At 37.1% G+C, this 16997-nt stretch overlaps 1 protein-coding gene across 1 annotated transcript; it reads right to left on the reverse strand.

Annotated features, from left to right (window-relative positions):
- Positions 1-6823: 6823 nt before the first annotated feature.
- On the reverse strand, positions 6824-16555 carry SUCNR1 (succinate receptor 1). Its single transcript, XM_012101301.3, has 2 exons — positions 16493-16555; positions 6824-10174 (listed from the first exon to the last, which is right to left on the reverse strand). The coding sequence occupies exons 1-2, from the start codon at positions 16493-16495 to the stop codon at positions 9227-9229; spliced, it is 951 nt and encodes a 316-aa protein (XP_011956691.1). The 5' UTR covers positions 16496-16555; the 3' UTR covers positions 6824-9226.
- Positions 16556-16997: the final 442 nt, after the last annotated feature.

Here is a 16997-nt window from a genome sequence, read left to right on the forward strand (position 1 = left end):
GTCAGGTGGTCTGGTATTACCATCTCTTTCAGAATTTTCCACAGTTTATTGTGATCCACAGTCAAAGGCTCTGGCAGAGTCGATAAAGCAGATGTAGATGTTTTTCTGGAACTCTTGCTTTTCTGATGATCCAATGAATGTTGACAATTTCATCTCTGGTTCCTTTGTCTTTTCTAAAACCGTCTTGAACATCTGGAAGTTCTCAGTTCATATTGTTGAAGCCTGGCTTGGAGAATTTTGAGCATTACTTTACTAGTATGTGAGGTGAGTGCAATTGTGTGATAGTTTGAGCCTTTTTTGGCATTGCCTTTCTTAGGGATTGGAATGAAAACTGACCTTTTCCAGTCCTTTGACCACTGTTGAGGTTTCCAAATTTGCTGGCATATTGAGTGCAGCACTTTCACAGCATCGTCTTTCAGGATTTGAAACAGCTCTACTGGAATTCCATCACCTCCACTAGCTTTGTTCATAGTGATGCTTCCTAAGGCCCACTTCACTTCCCATTCCAGGATGTCTGGCTCTAGGTGAGTGATCACACCATCGTGATTATCTGGATCATGAAGATCTTTTCTGTATAGTTCTTCTGTGTATTCTTGCCACCTCTTCTTAATATCTTCTGCTTCTGTTTGATTCATGCCATTTCTGTCCTTTATTGAGCTGATCTTTGCATGAAATGTTCCTTTGGTATCTCTAATTTTCTTGAGGTGATCTCTAGTCTTTCCAATTCTATTGTTTTCCCCTATGTCTTTGCACTGATCACTGAGGAAGGCTTTCTTATCTTTTCTTGCTATTCTTTGGAACTCTGCACTCAAATGGGTATATCTTCCCTTTTCTCCTTTGCTTTTCACCTCTCTTCTTTTCACAGCTATTTGTAAGGCCTCCTCAGATAGCCATTTTGCTTTTTTATTTCCTTAAATGGCAATAAAAGCAATCATATAACAGGACAATATTCTAACATATTAAAATATTTCATCAGAAGTATTTTGTGCAATAGAAATTTGTTAAATAATGCTGATTTGAAAACAGGTTAAATTTTTGACTCTTATTTGATTCCATGTGTGATTCGAGTATGAAAAATCTATAAAAGTGATAATATACGTTTGGTGATATTTATAAACCATAACTGACTAAACAGGAGTGCTGGAACTGAATTTGAAAATAGCATTCAGGGTACTCCGCAATTCCTTTTCAAATCATCTTTTAGGGATTGGGAAGAAAATATTTCAAATAGCTGCCTGGGATTCATTCTCTCCTATTCTGCTAAGTAGAAAAGCATCTAGGAGAAAAAGAAGGCTAGTGCTGACTTAGTCTAATTTTATAAACATGATGATTGACCCTCCTGGAAAATAGATTAGTGCTATTCATTAGAGAGTGCTTATCTATGGAATATTTTTTTAGCAGAATTCCCATGGTTTAGGACTGACATTGATGGCTTTGTGAAACAAAGCTTCCTGTGAAATGTGACACAAGCTCTAAGTTCTAGGACACAGACATCAGTATGAGGCAATGTAAATGCTAAGTGCATTGTGAAGTCTCTTAGACATTTCATCTATTACTTTGGGTCCTCAGGGCTTTTCCCTCAGTAGGAGAAAGGATCTGGGGAGGTGCTCTCAATGTTCTAGAGCATTCCCTGCTTTGCTTATGCCCTGTCTTCCCTGGTGGCTCAGATGGTAAAGCATCTTCCTGCAATGCAGGAGACGCGGGTTCAGTCCCTGGGTTATGTGATCCCCTGGAGAAGGGAATGGCAACCCACTCCAGTATTCTTGCCTGAGAAATCCGTGGACAGAGGAGCCTGGTGCGCTATACACTCTGTGGGGTCACAATGAGTCAGACACAACTGAGTGACTAATACTTGACTGCCCATAACCTTGAAAATATTAGCAAACCTTGGTACTGGGTATGACCTTTTATTATTTTTTTTTAATTTAATTGATGTATTTGAGTCAGATTGATTTAACATTACTTTAAAACATTTAAACACTGTCTAAATCATGAGGTTTCCCAATAACTGATTTGAATTATGTGATTCAGAAACAGATTAATGGGTGTTAATGTTTGATGAGTTAGTTAAAACAGTGAAACAAAACTGTTCCTTTCCATAAGCAATTAAAAGCAATACTCAGTAAGAAGATCAGAATCTACTTCTAAGAAATATATATTTTACTTATAATTGAACCTAGATTGATGAATGAAAAAAATTGTGTGGGTCACAAACTGAATATTTTATCTGTGATCTCTACAAAGGAAACCGCAGTTACAAAATGAGATTGCTTGCTATCTTTCATAACAGGATAGATGTTTCTATATTTTTGCATTAACATTTGGAGGCTGCACACTGGTGGTCTTTTTCATTCAGAGTGATTCCATCACCTCAGAAAGGGAATAACATTTTTCACAAATTTAAAAATAATATTTTGAGATTTGCACGTAAAGTTGATCCCAAGCCTCTTTTTGTGTATCTTGAGAAACATTGCTATAAATAGTGATGCTCTATCTCTTTGATTTGATTATTTGATGCCATAAATAATATGATACCAATATTTCTAAGATATATCTCTTTCAGTTCAGTTCAGTCACTCAGTCGTGTCTGACTCTTTGTGACCCCATGATCAGCAGCGCACCAGGCCTCCCTGTCCATCACCAACTCCTGGAGATTACCCAAACTCATGTCCTTTGAGTCGGTGATGCCACCCAACCATCTCATCCTCTGTCGTCCCCTTCTCCTCCTGCCTTCAATCTTTCCTAACATCAGGGTCTTTTCAAATGACTCAGCTCTTCACATCAGGTGGCCAAAATATTGGAGTTTCAGGTTCAACATCAGTCCTTCCAATGAACACCCAGGACTGATTTCTTTTAGGATGGACTGGTAGGATCTCGTTGCAGTCCAAGGGACTCTCAAGAGTCTTCTCCAACACCACAGTTCAAAAGCATCAATTCTTCAGCGCTCAGCTTTCTTCATAGTCCAACTCTCACATCTACACAGGACTAGTGGAAAAGTCATAGCCTTGATTAGATGGACCTTTGTGGACAAAGTAATGTCTCTCTAATATGCTGTCTAGGTTGGTCATAACTTTCCTTCCAAGGAGTAAGCGTCTTTTAATTTCATGGCTGCAGTCACCACCTATGGCGATTTTGGAGCCCCCCAAAATAAAGTCAGCCACTGTTTCCATTGTTTCCCCATCTATTTGCCATGAAGTTATGGGACTGGATGCCATGATCTTCGTTTTCTGAATGTTGAGCTTTAAGCCAACATTTTCACTCTCCTCTTTCACTTTCATCAAGAAGCTCTTTAGTTCTTCATTTTCTGCCATAAGGCTGGTGTCATCTGCATATCTGAGGTTATTGATATTTCTTCTGGCAATCTTGATTCCAGCTTGCGCTTCCTCCAGCCCAACGTTTCTCATGATGTACTCTGCATAGAAGTTAAATAAGCAGGGTGACAATATACAGCCTTGATGTACTCCTTTTTCTATTTGGAACCAGTGTGTTGTTCCATGCCCAGTTCTAACTGTTGCTTCCTGTTCCTTACAGGTTTCTCAAGAGGCAGGTCAGGTGATCTGGTATTCCTATCTCTTTCAGAATTTTCCACAGTTTCTTGTGATCCACACAGTCAAAGGCTTTGGCATAGGCAATGAAGCAGAAGTAGATGTTTTTCTGGAACTCTCTTGCTTTTTCAGTGATTCAGCGGATATTGGCAACTTGATCTCTGGTTCCTCTGCCTTTTCTAAAACCAGCTTGAATATCTGGAAGTTCACAGTTCACATATTGCTGAAGCCTGGCTTGGAGAATTTTGAGCATTACTTTACTAGCATGTGAGATGAGTGCAATTGTGTGGTAGTTTGAGCATTCTTTGGCATTGCCTTTCTTTGGGATTGGAATGAAAACTGACCTTTTCCAGTCCTGTGGCCACTGCTGAGTTTCCCACATTTGCTGACATATTGAGTGCAGCACTTTCACAGCATCATCTTTGTTGACATATAAAATATTGAAATAAGATTTAAAGACAAAATCATGTTTCCCTGTAGGGGTGGTGTTGGAGTCAATTTAAGCTCACAGATATGACAGAAACCAATGAAATTTTCTGGGGGAAGAAGAGAAAGCTGAAAAGACCAATATTTAAGAAAGAAGAGGCTGGGATAAAAGTGACAGAGATTGCAGAGCAGTGAAAGAAAGAAAGCAAGACAGAGTATGTCAAATTAATGATTTAACTGTTCATTAAATTTTATTTTGTCTAAGCCTCCATGAAATAACTCTTTGGGGAAAGTCCTATTTGGACAACTCTTGGATGGTTCTGTGTAAACAACTGCAAGCTGAATAGTTTTGCATACGTGTATGGTTTCTCTTGGGGCTTTCCTGATGGCTTAGTGGCAAAGAATCCATATGCAAAGCAGGAGACGGGGGTTCAGTCCCTGGGGAAGATTCCCCAAAGAAGAAAATGGCTACCCACTCCAGAGTTCTTCCGTGGGAAATCCCATGGACAGAGGAGCCTGGTGAGCTACAGTCCATGGGGTCACAAGGAGTCAGTCGTGACTGACTGAACAACAACAAATGGTTTCTCTACTACCAGAAAGACACTACTGCCCATCTCATCTAAAAATGCACATTTAGACAGAAATGGATCTTCATGGGGTTTGCCTACACACACGTCTACCTTCCAGGCATATGTCTTTATGCTTCAGCTCCCTCTTCTGATGCACTTCCTCTCCCCACATGGCAGCCCTCAGCAGGATTAGCATCTTCTCCAAATCATATCCCAATCTACTATGACAGAATTAATGCCTGTACTTTTAGCAATTTAGGCACATGTCTGTTTTGTCTGGAACTTATGCCTGTCTGTTTACAGTCTGCTTTCCCTATGAGACCATGAGCTAATTGAAGACAAGAAATATCTGCTGTTCATAGTTTATCTAATGGCAAAATTTCTGGCAAACACTGGAAATATTTGTTGAATAAGTATATTTTTTTATACAAGTGGAAAACTGCCACATACTTCTGCTTGCATAGATAATACATAATACGATTTTTTTAAGTGTATTCAAGACACATCTCAGTTTAAGTCTTATCAGTCTCCTGGTATAGACAAAGCTTAATGAGAAAACATCACTTAGGAACTGAGTGTTTGCATAAGTGATGTTGTGAGCTTTACTTTCCTGTTACATGTATTAAATATGTGTATATTTATGTCTCTATATAGCAAATTTAAGTATGTATGCCAAGACTTTCTCCAGGTTCACCAATATGGGAGCACAAATAATCATGCTTTTACTTGATTGTGCTTCCTCTACTCAGCATGTATAAAATCCTGTCCAGGTATATATTTTTGTAAAGCCACTGGAATGTGTCTCATTTGTGCTCATAAATATGCTCATGTTTCCTTCTCTTCTTTTTCATGGCATCCTGCTTGGATTGCTGAAGACCAGAGATCTGACTGTCTACTTTTCTCTTGATACTTCCACTTGGTACTTGGTACTTCCACTTAGACCATCTGAGAACCACCTATCACCAATGGACCTTATATCACTTAAGCTTCAAAACAGCATGATATTCCTAGGTGAAATGTGTGAAGATCTTTCCTTTTAAAGAGCTTATAGTCTGGATGCAAGTCCTTGTCAGGCAATGCTGGTTTGTTGAAATCCAGAAAGAAACCTGTTTGTCTATTTGGCATGGGAAAGAAAAGATGAGTTCAGGATGAACTCAGCAGCTGGAAAGTAAGTGGGTAAAGATCCTACGCAAGAGAGAGCTTACATATGTTGTACATAAACTCTGTTCAAGTCTCTAGCTGACCTCTGAAATTTGGGTGTGCTGGGTAGATTCTAAACAACTGAGCTTCTAAGCTGGCTAAAATAAATGAACTGAGATTTCAGAGATTTGAATTTGAATTTCAGCCATGAAATAAAATATCAGCACTTTTTAGGAACATAACAGAATCCAGAGTCTCCATAACATATTCATAATGCTGAGATAGCAGTCTAAATTTATTAGATGGGAATAAGTAAGACATTGTCACGCATGCTTAAAGAACTTAAAGAGAAAAAGCTATAAGTGGAGACCAACTTCAAAATAACCCAGATTTGGAAGCAGGCACAAATATTAAGCATCCATTAAAACAATGTTTAAAAATATAGAGGAAAATATAAAGGTCAAGGCAATGGCAACTGGCACATGTATTTGTGTATAGACATTCTTTCCTTCCTATAAAGTAACATTCATTATAAAAGCAGTGAAGACAGAAAATAGCTTGACATACACACTCAGAAGGAGTATTGAATTCAAATTTGTCCTATAAGACATTCATTCATAATGAAGAATCATTTAAAATGTACCTTGTTTGGTGCTGCGAAGACAATAAAATATTTTAAGAATTAGATACAGTTTTTCCATTAACAGACCTAAGAATTGACTTTAAAATGCATTTTATGAAAACAATAGTCAAAAGTAGTCTGAAGCCCCAGAGGTAGGCAGATTTATTTTCAGATTTGGGGAGAAGTCCTAAAAGTAAGGCTTTAAAATGGAGAGACAGATGATATAGACCTTAAAAGAGGCTTAGATTTTTTTAATATGTGGGCTTAATAAAACAAGGTGAGCATCCAGGCATCCGCAGTAGAGAAAGTTCTAAATATAATGAAATGAAGTAGCTATCTTGGTTGAAAGATATAATTTGTGACAACAGTGGTGAGAGAGAATGCACAGGGAATAGGTGGGTCCAGACTGCAAAATGCTGGACCAAATACTTTAGTCAGAATTCTGGAAGATACTAAAAAGCCAATAAAAGATAAGTTATAAAGCCCAACATTTTTTCCCTTGTAAAACACAAATGCAGAAATGACATCCATTATTTATTGTTTCAGATTCCATTCATTCCTTATTGCTTATGATTCCATTCATTACTTATTGCTTGCAATTGTAATCACCTGGTACAAAATGCAAATAGAATAGTTCTTGTAACTTCCATGCAGATCACTTTAATCAGTTAAGGATTACATTGTCACATGAAAAATTTGAACAAAAAATAAGAAATATGTTATAAAATTAACATTTTGCTTATAAAATATGTGTAAGAGTTCATAGTTTCACAAAATATTTCACTATACTATTAGAAAAGCTTACCCCTACCAATTCTTGGGATAGGTGTGGCACAAATTTAATTTCATGTTTACAGATGAAAATCAATGCATCAGATGCAAATTACAGTTAAATTATATGTTTGCAGATAAGTGAATCTTTCCTAAGACCCTTTCTTGTGGCCTTTTCTAATGAAAAAAATTCAGAAGATCAGCTTTTATCAGGCAGTTATAAAATGACATTGACACTTTAAAATTATTGACAAATGAAAAAAAAATTTTTAAGCCTAAGGTTAGGTAGGAAAACAAATCCTTTGTAAGTAATGTTTTTTCACAATATTTCAATGGGAACATTTTGGGGTTTTGGAATGTCAGGATATAATGTTACCAGGAAACCTCAAAACAGGGGAGACATGGAATTTTATGTCTTTGCTCCTATAATGCTTATTTTTATCCTTTGCATTACAGCTAATGACCTTAAGGAAAAGAGCCATAGGTATATGGCCATGCACACATTTTACTGCATGTGATATGTAAATTATTATATGATACTTTTAAACTCTAAATAGCTAATGCAGCACTCATTCCCCCTCTCCAAATTTGATTTGTGGCATGGGATAGTGTTTACGTAACCCTCTTGGAATAATCTATATTGATAGGTACATAAATGTTCTGTACATTTTGCAAATTCATATAGTGTATTTTGTTTAAAACATTTTCTCCAACAGTCTTAGGTAATACTCTATGAAAATAAGTCTTATTGCAGATATGAGTCACTCTCTCAAGATAAAATTGTCCTTGTAAATTATCCCATTGCTTAAAAAAATGTGTGTGTGTGTATTTGGGGCAAGGAGGCGGGTGTAGAAAAACTGATTTTTCTCTCCCCAAACGGAAAATAATTAACTCAATAAGTTTTGACATTACCATTTCACTTCCTCTTATTTTCTGGTTTTATGATATTAATATATTTCAAAAGTTTACTATTTAATCAAGAGCAGGAAGGCTAAAGAACTTAATATATTTCCATGCACTGAAAATCACATTGTGATCATAAAATACCAGATGGTACACTGATTATAAAAACAGCGCACTGACTTTGTTTTGTTTTGTCTTCCTTTGAGTTTCCTGGTAGGTGCTTTGTGTTCTATGACTTTGGAATTTTTACAGTTATCCTTGGTATCTGACTCTATTATTTTTATAAAGCCACTTATACCTAAGTCCCCTGAGAGCTGAGCTCACATATGCCTCTATGAAATCATCTCTTTAGGTTCTATTTAATATTATTATTTGCACTAAAAACCATATAACAACAAAAGAGAACTTATAATTACAACTGGACCCCAATTCTTAATCAATATAAAGAAATATGGGCATATTTGAACAAGTTACATTTTTTCTGCTCTGTTGCTACACTTATCTCTAAATTTGCTCAAGAGCACAACTTCTAGCAACAATATTTAACAGCACAAGACTAATCTTCTCTTATTTGGTCTTCACAAAAGATTATGGAATTGTATGAGTAACCTTGTATGAAAAACATTGTAGGGCTTCCCCAGTAGCTCAGCAGTAAAGAATCTGCCTGCAATGTGGGAGACCTGGGTTCAGTCCCTAGGTCAGGAAGATCCCCTGGAGAAGGGAATGGCAAGCTACTACAGCGTTTTTGCCTAGAGAACTCCACGGACAGAGAAGCCTGGAGGGCTCTAGTCCACAGAGTCACAAAGAGTTAGACACGACTGAGCAACTAACACACACACACATATACACACACACTCGAATAATTTACAGAATATTGCCAATACAATTTTTTTTTTTTACAATCTGACTAGTGATTAAACACAAACAACTTGCAACTTTATCTTCTGTTCCTTTTACACTGATTGAGAGGGTCTTATATCATGTAGAATTTTGGACTTATGTGCTCAAACATTAAACAGTGCTAGTCCAACTCCTTTCAATGCTTAGGTCAAGAAACCAATCATTCTTCTTTTCCTTCCTTTTTCACACACCCTGGGTCCAGTCCAGCATGCCTTTAAACCAGGGTCAAGTCTGTGGGCCTCTCTGAGTTATGTCTGAGTTAAACTCTAACCGACATACAGCTGCTTCTGTAAAACAATCTGCTACACAGACATCTCACTATTCTCGAATGAAAATGTTAGTCCATGAGCTCATCTTCTGAAGGATGTAAGGGCCTTGAAGTGGTGCCTCAGTTTATTCATCAACATCTCCCTGAAGTGATCTCCCAAAAGGAAATAGAAGACAGGGTTGATGACACTGTTCAGAAAGGCTAATGGCCTTGTCAGGATATACAAGGAGTTGATGATGGCTTCAGTACATGGGGACTTCTTCCAGGTCTCCAGGCGTGAAGCAATCCGGACATTTCGCATGACATGGTAGGGAGTAAAAAGCACAGAGAAGATCACAACTGCCATGATGACTAAGTGGAGAGGCTTCCCAAGGGGCAAAGCTGTAGTGAGCTGCCTGTTCCTCTGCTTTAGAAAGATAGCAATCTTCAAATAAAAGAAGCACATCACAAAAAGGGGAATGAGAAAGCCCAGAAAGGTTAGACACAGGCTATAAATGAGGCTGTGATTGGGGTCCCCAGAACTTGCATAATCAGTACAGTTGTTGCTGTTGTCATCAGAATGTATAAAAAGAAGTATGGGCAGGAGCTCTAAGGTTACTAAACCCCAAATGGCCAAAGATATTAAAATAGCGAATGCTTTCTTTTGCAGGAGGTGCTCCCGGAAAGGATAGTTCATGAGCAGATATCTATCGATGCTGATGAAAGTGAGGAAAAGAATACTGGTATAGAGGTTGGCATGAAGTACATATCGGTTGCTTATACACAACACATATCCGTATGTCCATTTGCTCTGGGCGTACTGTCTCATCAGCATGGGAAGGGTACACAAAAAAGCCAAGTCACAGATAGAGAGGTTGAAGAGGTAGATGTTACTGCTGTTCCAGTTCTTCAGGCAGAAGAGGTAGCCAAAAACAACAGCAGTATTCCCAAAGATTCCCACAACAAACTCAATGCCATAAAAAATGGGAAGGTAGCAGCTTTCCAGGGCAGTCTGCACGGCCTGCCAGTGTTCACAAGTTGCGTTCCATTCCTAAAGAAAGGAGAGAAAACATAAGGATGAATCACTAAAGTAAGACTGAAAAAACTACAAAATATCATTGCCTTCATTATTAGCATCATGATCAACAGCATCATCATCATCAAATAACACTTAAAATTTGAACTGCAGAGAGTTGGTTACATTAGTAAGAAGTGCGTATGTATAATACATAATTATATGCCTATATATCATTAATATATTATTTTTACCTATACTTACTGAGATCCTTTGAACTATATGCTAGATACAGATGACAGTTGTGAGTAAAATAACATTCTCCATCTCAAATAACTTTTCCTCTCTTGGGAAAAATCAAGAAAGAAATAAGTTCATGTCATGTAATGATAAAGATTGTCAGACATAAGGAAAAGCATATGCAAACGTCCAGAGATGGAAACATGCATAGAGGACTTGACAAACAGCAAAGAGACCAAGAGAAACTGCAGTGAAATAAGTGAGAAGTCAAATTAACTTTGTCTTCAGGATTGACTGTGGTCCTAGCAAATCGCAGTAGTTCAACAAATTCTCTGAGCTATGTATAACTGAACCATAGACTAGAAGAGGAAATAGCGATTCTTACAACTTCAGTCTTGCAATTTTTGTTTCCATATTGGCAAAGGATTATGCTTATTGTATTATGTTTATAAAATACAACTCCAGTCTTTTAATTTTGCAACAAGAGAACATATTTATTGATATATGCCAAGCACATCATAAATATTATCTCTAATTTTCAGAAAAATCCATTTAACTCAATTCCACTTCCATCCCACTAGACATGAGAAAAATCTGGGTTGAAGAACTAAATTACTAATCACAGGTCGCCAAATGTCAGGGCCAGAATTTGCCCTGCAGCCCATGGCACTGCACACAGTAGATCCTTCACTGTAAAATTGAGCAGGCTAATTGAAGAACCAAGCAGACTGGCTTCACTCTGTATTTGAAGTTATGTGAGTTCACTGTTATCTCACGTTACCAGCAATTTACTACATTTCTCGTTGTCATACCTTTCCAATTTTTTCAAACCTCTTTCCTACTCATCATTAGCAGATGGTTTCGCCTGTGAATCCCTGAGAAGAACCTGGTCATTGGGCGTCCACTCTCTGGTTCCTGCCTCTCTTACTATCCTCTCCTCCTTCCTTCCTGTGACAACAGAAAATATCTATTTCTCTTGGCTTACTTCAGATTGAACTCATCCCTGAGTTCTTCAGATTCCCACATGTTATTCATCATCTTTTCAGCCACTCCATCTCAACTTCATCCTTTCCAATGGCTCTGATATATGCTCATCTTGTCATAAAAGCAAGGCATATATAAGATTAAACAACTCTCCCTGGTTTCACATATTTCTCTCCTTGTCATACATTGATCAACATTGGAGCTGTCTTCACTAGTTATTTTGACTTCCTGACACCCTATTCCTTTTTCAACCTACTTTAGTTTGGCTTCTGATCCATCACTCTACCAAAATGGCCTCCGTATTACTCCATCTAATGCTCATTTTTTTCAGTCATCTTATCTGACATCTCTTCGTACAACTATGTTTTTCCATTTTTCATAGAAATACTCTCTTCTTTTGCCTTCTGTGACATGAAAATCTCCTAATTTTCCTTTCTTTCCCTCCCTGGTTTTGTTTTGAAGACTCTCTTGTGGTCTAAGCCTTCAAGGCCTAAGCATTAAATGTTGACTTCCTCAAGGATCAATACTGAATCCCTTCTTTATCTAAACTCCTTTCTTTATCATAGCCCTTCTTTTCATGTCCATAGTGTCAATGGCATTGTCAATACCATAGACATGAGTTTGAGCAAACTCTGGGAGATAGTGAAGACGCGAAAGCCTGGTGTGCTGCAGTCCATGGGGTCACAAAAAGTAGTTAGCATCTGAATAACAACAATCTAGATGCCTGGATGATTCAATCCACTTTCTATCTTTAATGACCATCCATATAACCACCTATCAATGTACACCTCAGCCCAGCCCTGTCTTATAAGTGCCAGTAGTTTATAGTTATTACCATAGATTGATCTCTCAGAGGTGCCTGTCTCTAGAAATCCTATATAAGTTCTCCAACTTCCTTCTCAATCTTGCTGTACCTCCACCTAACTCAGTAAATGGCCACACCATTTACTGAAATGTTCCCCTTAGACATCTGAGCAATGTCTTGAAGTCATCTGTAGCTCACCTCCAATAATGAATAAACAACCATGTGTTGTTGACTTCAATGTCTGGATATTTCTCTGCTGCTGCTGCTGCTAAGTTGCTTCAGTCATGTCCGACTCTGTGTGACCCCATAGATGGCAGTCCACCAGGCTCCCCCGTCCCTGGGATTCTCCAGGCAAGAACACTGGAGTGGGTTGCCATTTCCTTCTCCAATGCATGAAAGTGAAAAGTGAAAGTGAATTCGCTCAGTTGTGTCCGACTCTTAGCGACCCCATGGGCTGCAGCCTACCAGGCTTCTCTGCCCTTGGGGTTTTCCAGGCAAGAGTACTGGAGTGGGATTTCTCTCATCTATCACTATTGCTTCATCTCTTTCATCACCATTCTAATTCAGGGCACCAGCATCTTGGACTATTTGATATTCTCCTATTGTATTCTCACATCTTCCCTGGCCCCTTTTCAGTCTACTTTCAACATGATAGCTAAACGATATTTAAAACCTGCAATCAAAATTCTGATCATATTTCTCTCTGCAACCAAAAGGCTTGAATAATTTTCACAGTCTAAGGAATAAGTCCATAATTTTTAGTGAGACTTCAGTGCCTACATGGTCTGGCTCCTGGACTCCACTTCAACCTCATCTAGCATTATTCTCCTCCTTTCTCATCTTTCTTCCTGTTGTTTGCATGCACAGAGAATTTTCCTAATGTTCAGTTTGTTGAATTTTTCACTGACATTTTATATGATCTTTACTCCATCACATCCTCTGTCTTATATCTCCACTTCTTTCAGACTTCAGTTTAAGTGCAGTTCTCCAAGATAGGTTCTGACTCCCCAGTCTAATTAGCCCCCTGCCCATTGTATGCTAGGTTTTTTCTTAGCATTTTTCACAACTTTATCTTACATACAGTTTATCTTCTATACCTGGTTCAGCTCAATTTAGTTCAGTCACTCAGTTGTGTCTGACTCTTTGTGATCCCATGAATCATAGCATGCCAGGCCTCCCTGTCCATCACCAAATCCCGGAGTTCACTCAGACTCATGTCCATCGAGTCAGTGATGCCATCCAGCCATCTCATCCTCTGTCGTCCCCTTCTCCTCCTGCCCCCGATCCCTGCCAGCACCAGAGTCTTTTCCAATGAGTCAACTCTTCGCATCAGGTGGCCAAAGTACCGGAGTTTCAGCTTTAGCATCATTCTTTCCAAAGAAATCCCAGGGTTGATCTCCTTCAGAATGGACTGGTTGGATCTCCTTGCAGTCCAACGGACTCTCAAGAGTCTTCTCCAACACTACAGTTCAAAAGCATCAATTCTTCCATGCTTAGCTTTCTTCACAGTCCAACTCTCACATCCATATATGGCTACTGGGAAAACCATAGCCTTGACTAGACAGACCTTAGTGGGCAAAGTAATGTCTCTGCTTTTGACTATGCTATCTAGGTTGCTCATAACTTTTCTTCCAAGGAGTAAGCATCTTTTAATTTCATGGCTAGTACTGGTCTATAAATACTTGCTTAGTGGAAAGAGGAACATAAACACTTGACTTTTTACAAAGCATTTATAGAAATATTTCCTCTGAGGTCTAATAAGTGAAAAGTGAAAGTGAAAGTGAAGTTGCTCAGTCGTGCCTGACTTTTTGCGACCCCATGGATAGTAGCCTGCACCAAGCTCCTCCGTCCATGGCATTTTCAAGGCAAGAGTACTGGAGTGGGTTGCCATTTCCTTCTCCAGGAATAAGTGATAAGTCCACCAAATTAAGCTCCTTGTTCTATTTCCGCATAAAAGCTGATGCTATATATAGTATGAAAGTGAAAACATTAGTCACCAAGTTGTGTCTGACTCTTTTGCCACCCCATGCCTTCCAGGGCCTTCTGTTCATGGAATTCTCCAGGCCAGAATACTCGAGTGGGTTGCCATTCCCTTCTCCAGGGGATCTTTCTGACCTAGGGACCAAACCCAGGTTTCCCACACTGCAGGCACAGTCTTTCCCATCTGAGCCACCAGGGAAGCCCCATATATAGTATGACTAATATTAAAAATTAGCAATTGTAGTAGTGCTATCTATGATTTAGACATATAGTTGTAGAAGGTAAAATTTAATATATATCTTCTAGGATCAATTTTAAAAATTTTAATTAGCTAAAAAAATTGAAATTTACACATGAAGTTAATAAACCTCAGAAAGTTCAGGACAGATACTAAAATATTCCTATTGATGAGATTCCAGATAATTTTTATTGTGTCCTTTCTGCTTTGGTTTATTTGGACTATTTTTACTTCCAAATCAGCATGTGTGATATTAAACATTTCTAGAAATACAGGAGAAGTTCAATGATATTTACAAAATACAGGCTTTATTTTTCAGCTCACTGGTAATTTTTCAACATTATTTTTTACTTTATTCCCAGTGACTTCCAATTCCATGATTCTGGAAGTTCTCTCTTCCTTGTCTTCTGTGACATGATGATCTCCTTGTTGTCCTTTTTTCTCTCTTTGTAGATCCTTTTACAGTCTAATCTTTCTTTGCCCATGTTGTAAATATTAGAGTTTTTCAAGATCATTTCTAGGCTACTTTGTAATTTGGGGAATACTCAAAATGCTGGTGCATGCACCCAAATGAATATTAAACCAGTAGGAAGTTTCATTATGACAAGAAGCTTACTTGTTTTGGTTTTGAATTTCCTCTTTTTCTAATTATAATTCTTTCTGCCTAGTCAGTGCTTAAATGTACTGACTTATGTCAGCAGCTTATGTGTAGCATAAATGTTTGGCTGCCATGGAAGTAAGGGTAAGGTTGTCTAACATTTTCAGACCACTATAACCTCACCTGGACCCACTATTTTTAGATTTCAATTAGTATGAGTGTGTCTTTAGTGTGGTAATCACAGTTCTACAAATTGAAGTAACCTAGTCCTTTAAGCAAAAGTCTTGTTGAAGATGAATTTCCCTCATGAAAAATGAATATACTCTTTGCTTTTAGTGGTTGAATTCTTAAATTTTGGAAATAGAAATTATGATAAATATGTTATAGCTGATTTGGATGAATTATTTTTAACTGGTTTTTTTATTAGATGTTGTCAATTAAAGTGAAACCTTTAATTATATTTATAAAAATACATCTAGATTTGTTAGAGGTATTAAACTATAAATAATATTCAAATTACATAAGTAGATCACTAGTTCTCATTTTTAATTTGGGAACAAAGTATTACTTTAATTGTATTCAGTTTTTTAAAATGTACATTTTTGACACAAATTTAAAACTGATAGTCTATTAGCTTTTAAAGTGTTTTTCTTATAATCATCACAGTGAGATAAAGAACATTTATAAAATTTTAATTCTTAACTACTTCAAAACTATATAGCAATATAAGTATTTATAAACAAATTGCTTTTTCACTGATAAATAATTTGAATGAAAATATTTACACCAAAAAGATATAATCATTCAATATGAATGACTTCATCTTTTATATATTTTTGTATATTCCAGAAATTATACCAGAAATCAAAGGATTAAAGGCTGATAGAATGGTTTCAAATTGTGTGTTTATGAAACTCTTTAAAAATACTTCACCAACTATTGAAAGTTCTGGAAGTTATAATAGCAATAGTTTCTACAATTTTCTCCTTTTCCTTGGTGAACTATAAATATTCTTAAAGAATATAATTTTTACAAACAAATGCTAAATCTCATTTTTAGAATGGCTTAAAATTTCTTCTAATACATTATTTTCTGAGCATGTAATTATTATACATTATAGATTGTTTCATCTGATCTAGAAACTTTAGTTATTTTCTATAAGTATTTATATCTATCTAAATAAGTCCAATTATTCTTTTTGTTGAAATATGTTACCAAGAATTAGCAAATAAAATAAATAAACCCCTTTTAATAAATTAGATTTATATTTGGCAATTAAAACAAGACATATAATTTGGCAAAAAAAAAATGTAGAGGAAACAGCTATGACTTTCTTTTGGCTTCTTTTCCTGTTCTTCCTATACTTACAAATGATGGTTCAGACAGCTCATTTAAACATTGCTTAAAATCTTAATTGCTTACAGACCACTTTTAAAAGAAACCCCTGACTAACGGGAGGTCTAAAGTTACTTTATATACCTGGAAAACATGAATTGCATTAGAGCTTACCATTTTGTCAGGAGGCCTGATCCCTCGACAGAAATTTTCTGCCAGCAACTTGATACAGCTTCTGATCCAGTGCTGTGCTGCTGACCATAGTTAGTGCAGTCTCATTTGCATATCATGTCACCAAGATTAATAATTCAAAAGTTCAGGAAAAATGTCAAACCTCCAAGTCAGCTGTTCATGTAAGGAACTTCCTGAGAAGTTGAGACATGAACTTCTTATTCATTTCATGGAAAACACATTTTACAAACAGATTTTCAAAAGGTTACTGTTGAAATTATTCACTTCACTAGCAAAACAACAGAGAAGCACTCATTATTTCCATGTTTATTTGCTTATTTAAATAATAAGAAAATGTAAGCACTGTATGTTCGGTTTACAACTGCTTCCGCTTTTTCTCCAGTTTTCAAATTCACAAATTTTGGTGAATTCTGTATCAGGCATATAATAACTAAACAACTGTTATCAACAAGTTTGAGGGAAATATAAAACTGAAAATTTGAAGGCA

This window comes from Ovis aries, chromosome 1, assembly GCF_016772045.2.
Source record: "Ovis aries strain OAR_USU_Benz2616 breed Rambouillet chromosome 1, ARS-UI_Ramb_v3.0, whole genome shotgun sequence".
Lineage (NCBI taxonomy): Eukaryota > Metazoa > Chordata > Mammalia > Artiodactyla > Bovidae > Ovis > Ovis aries.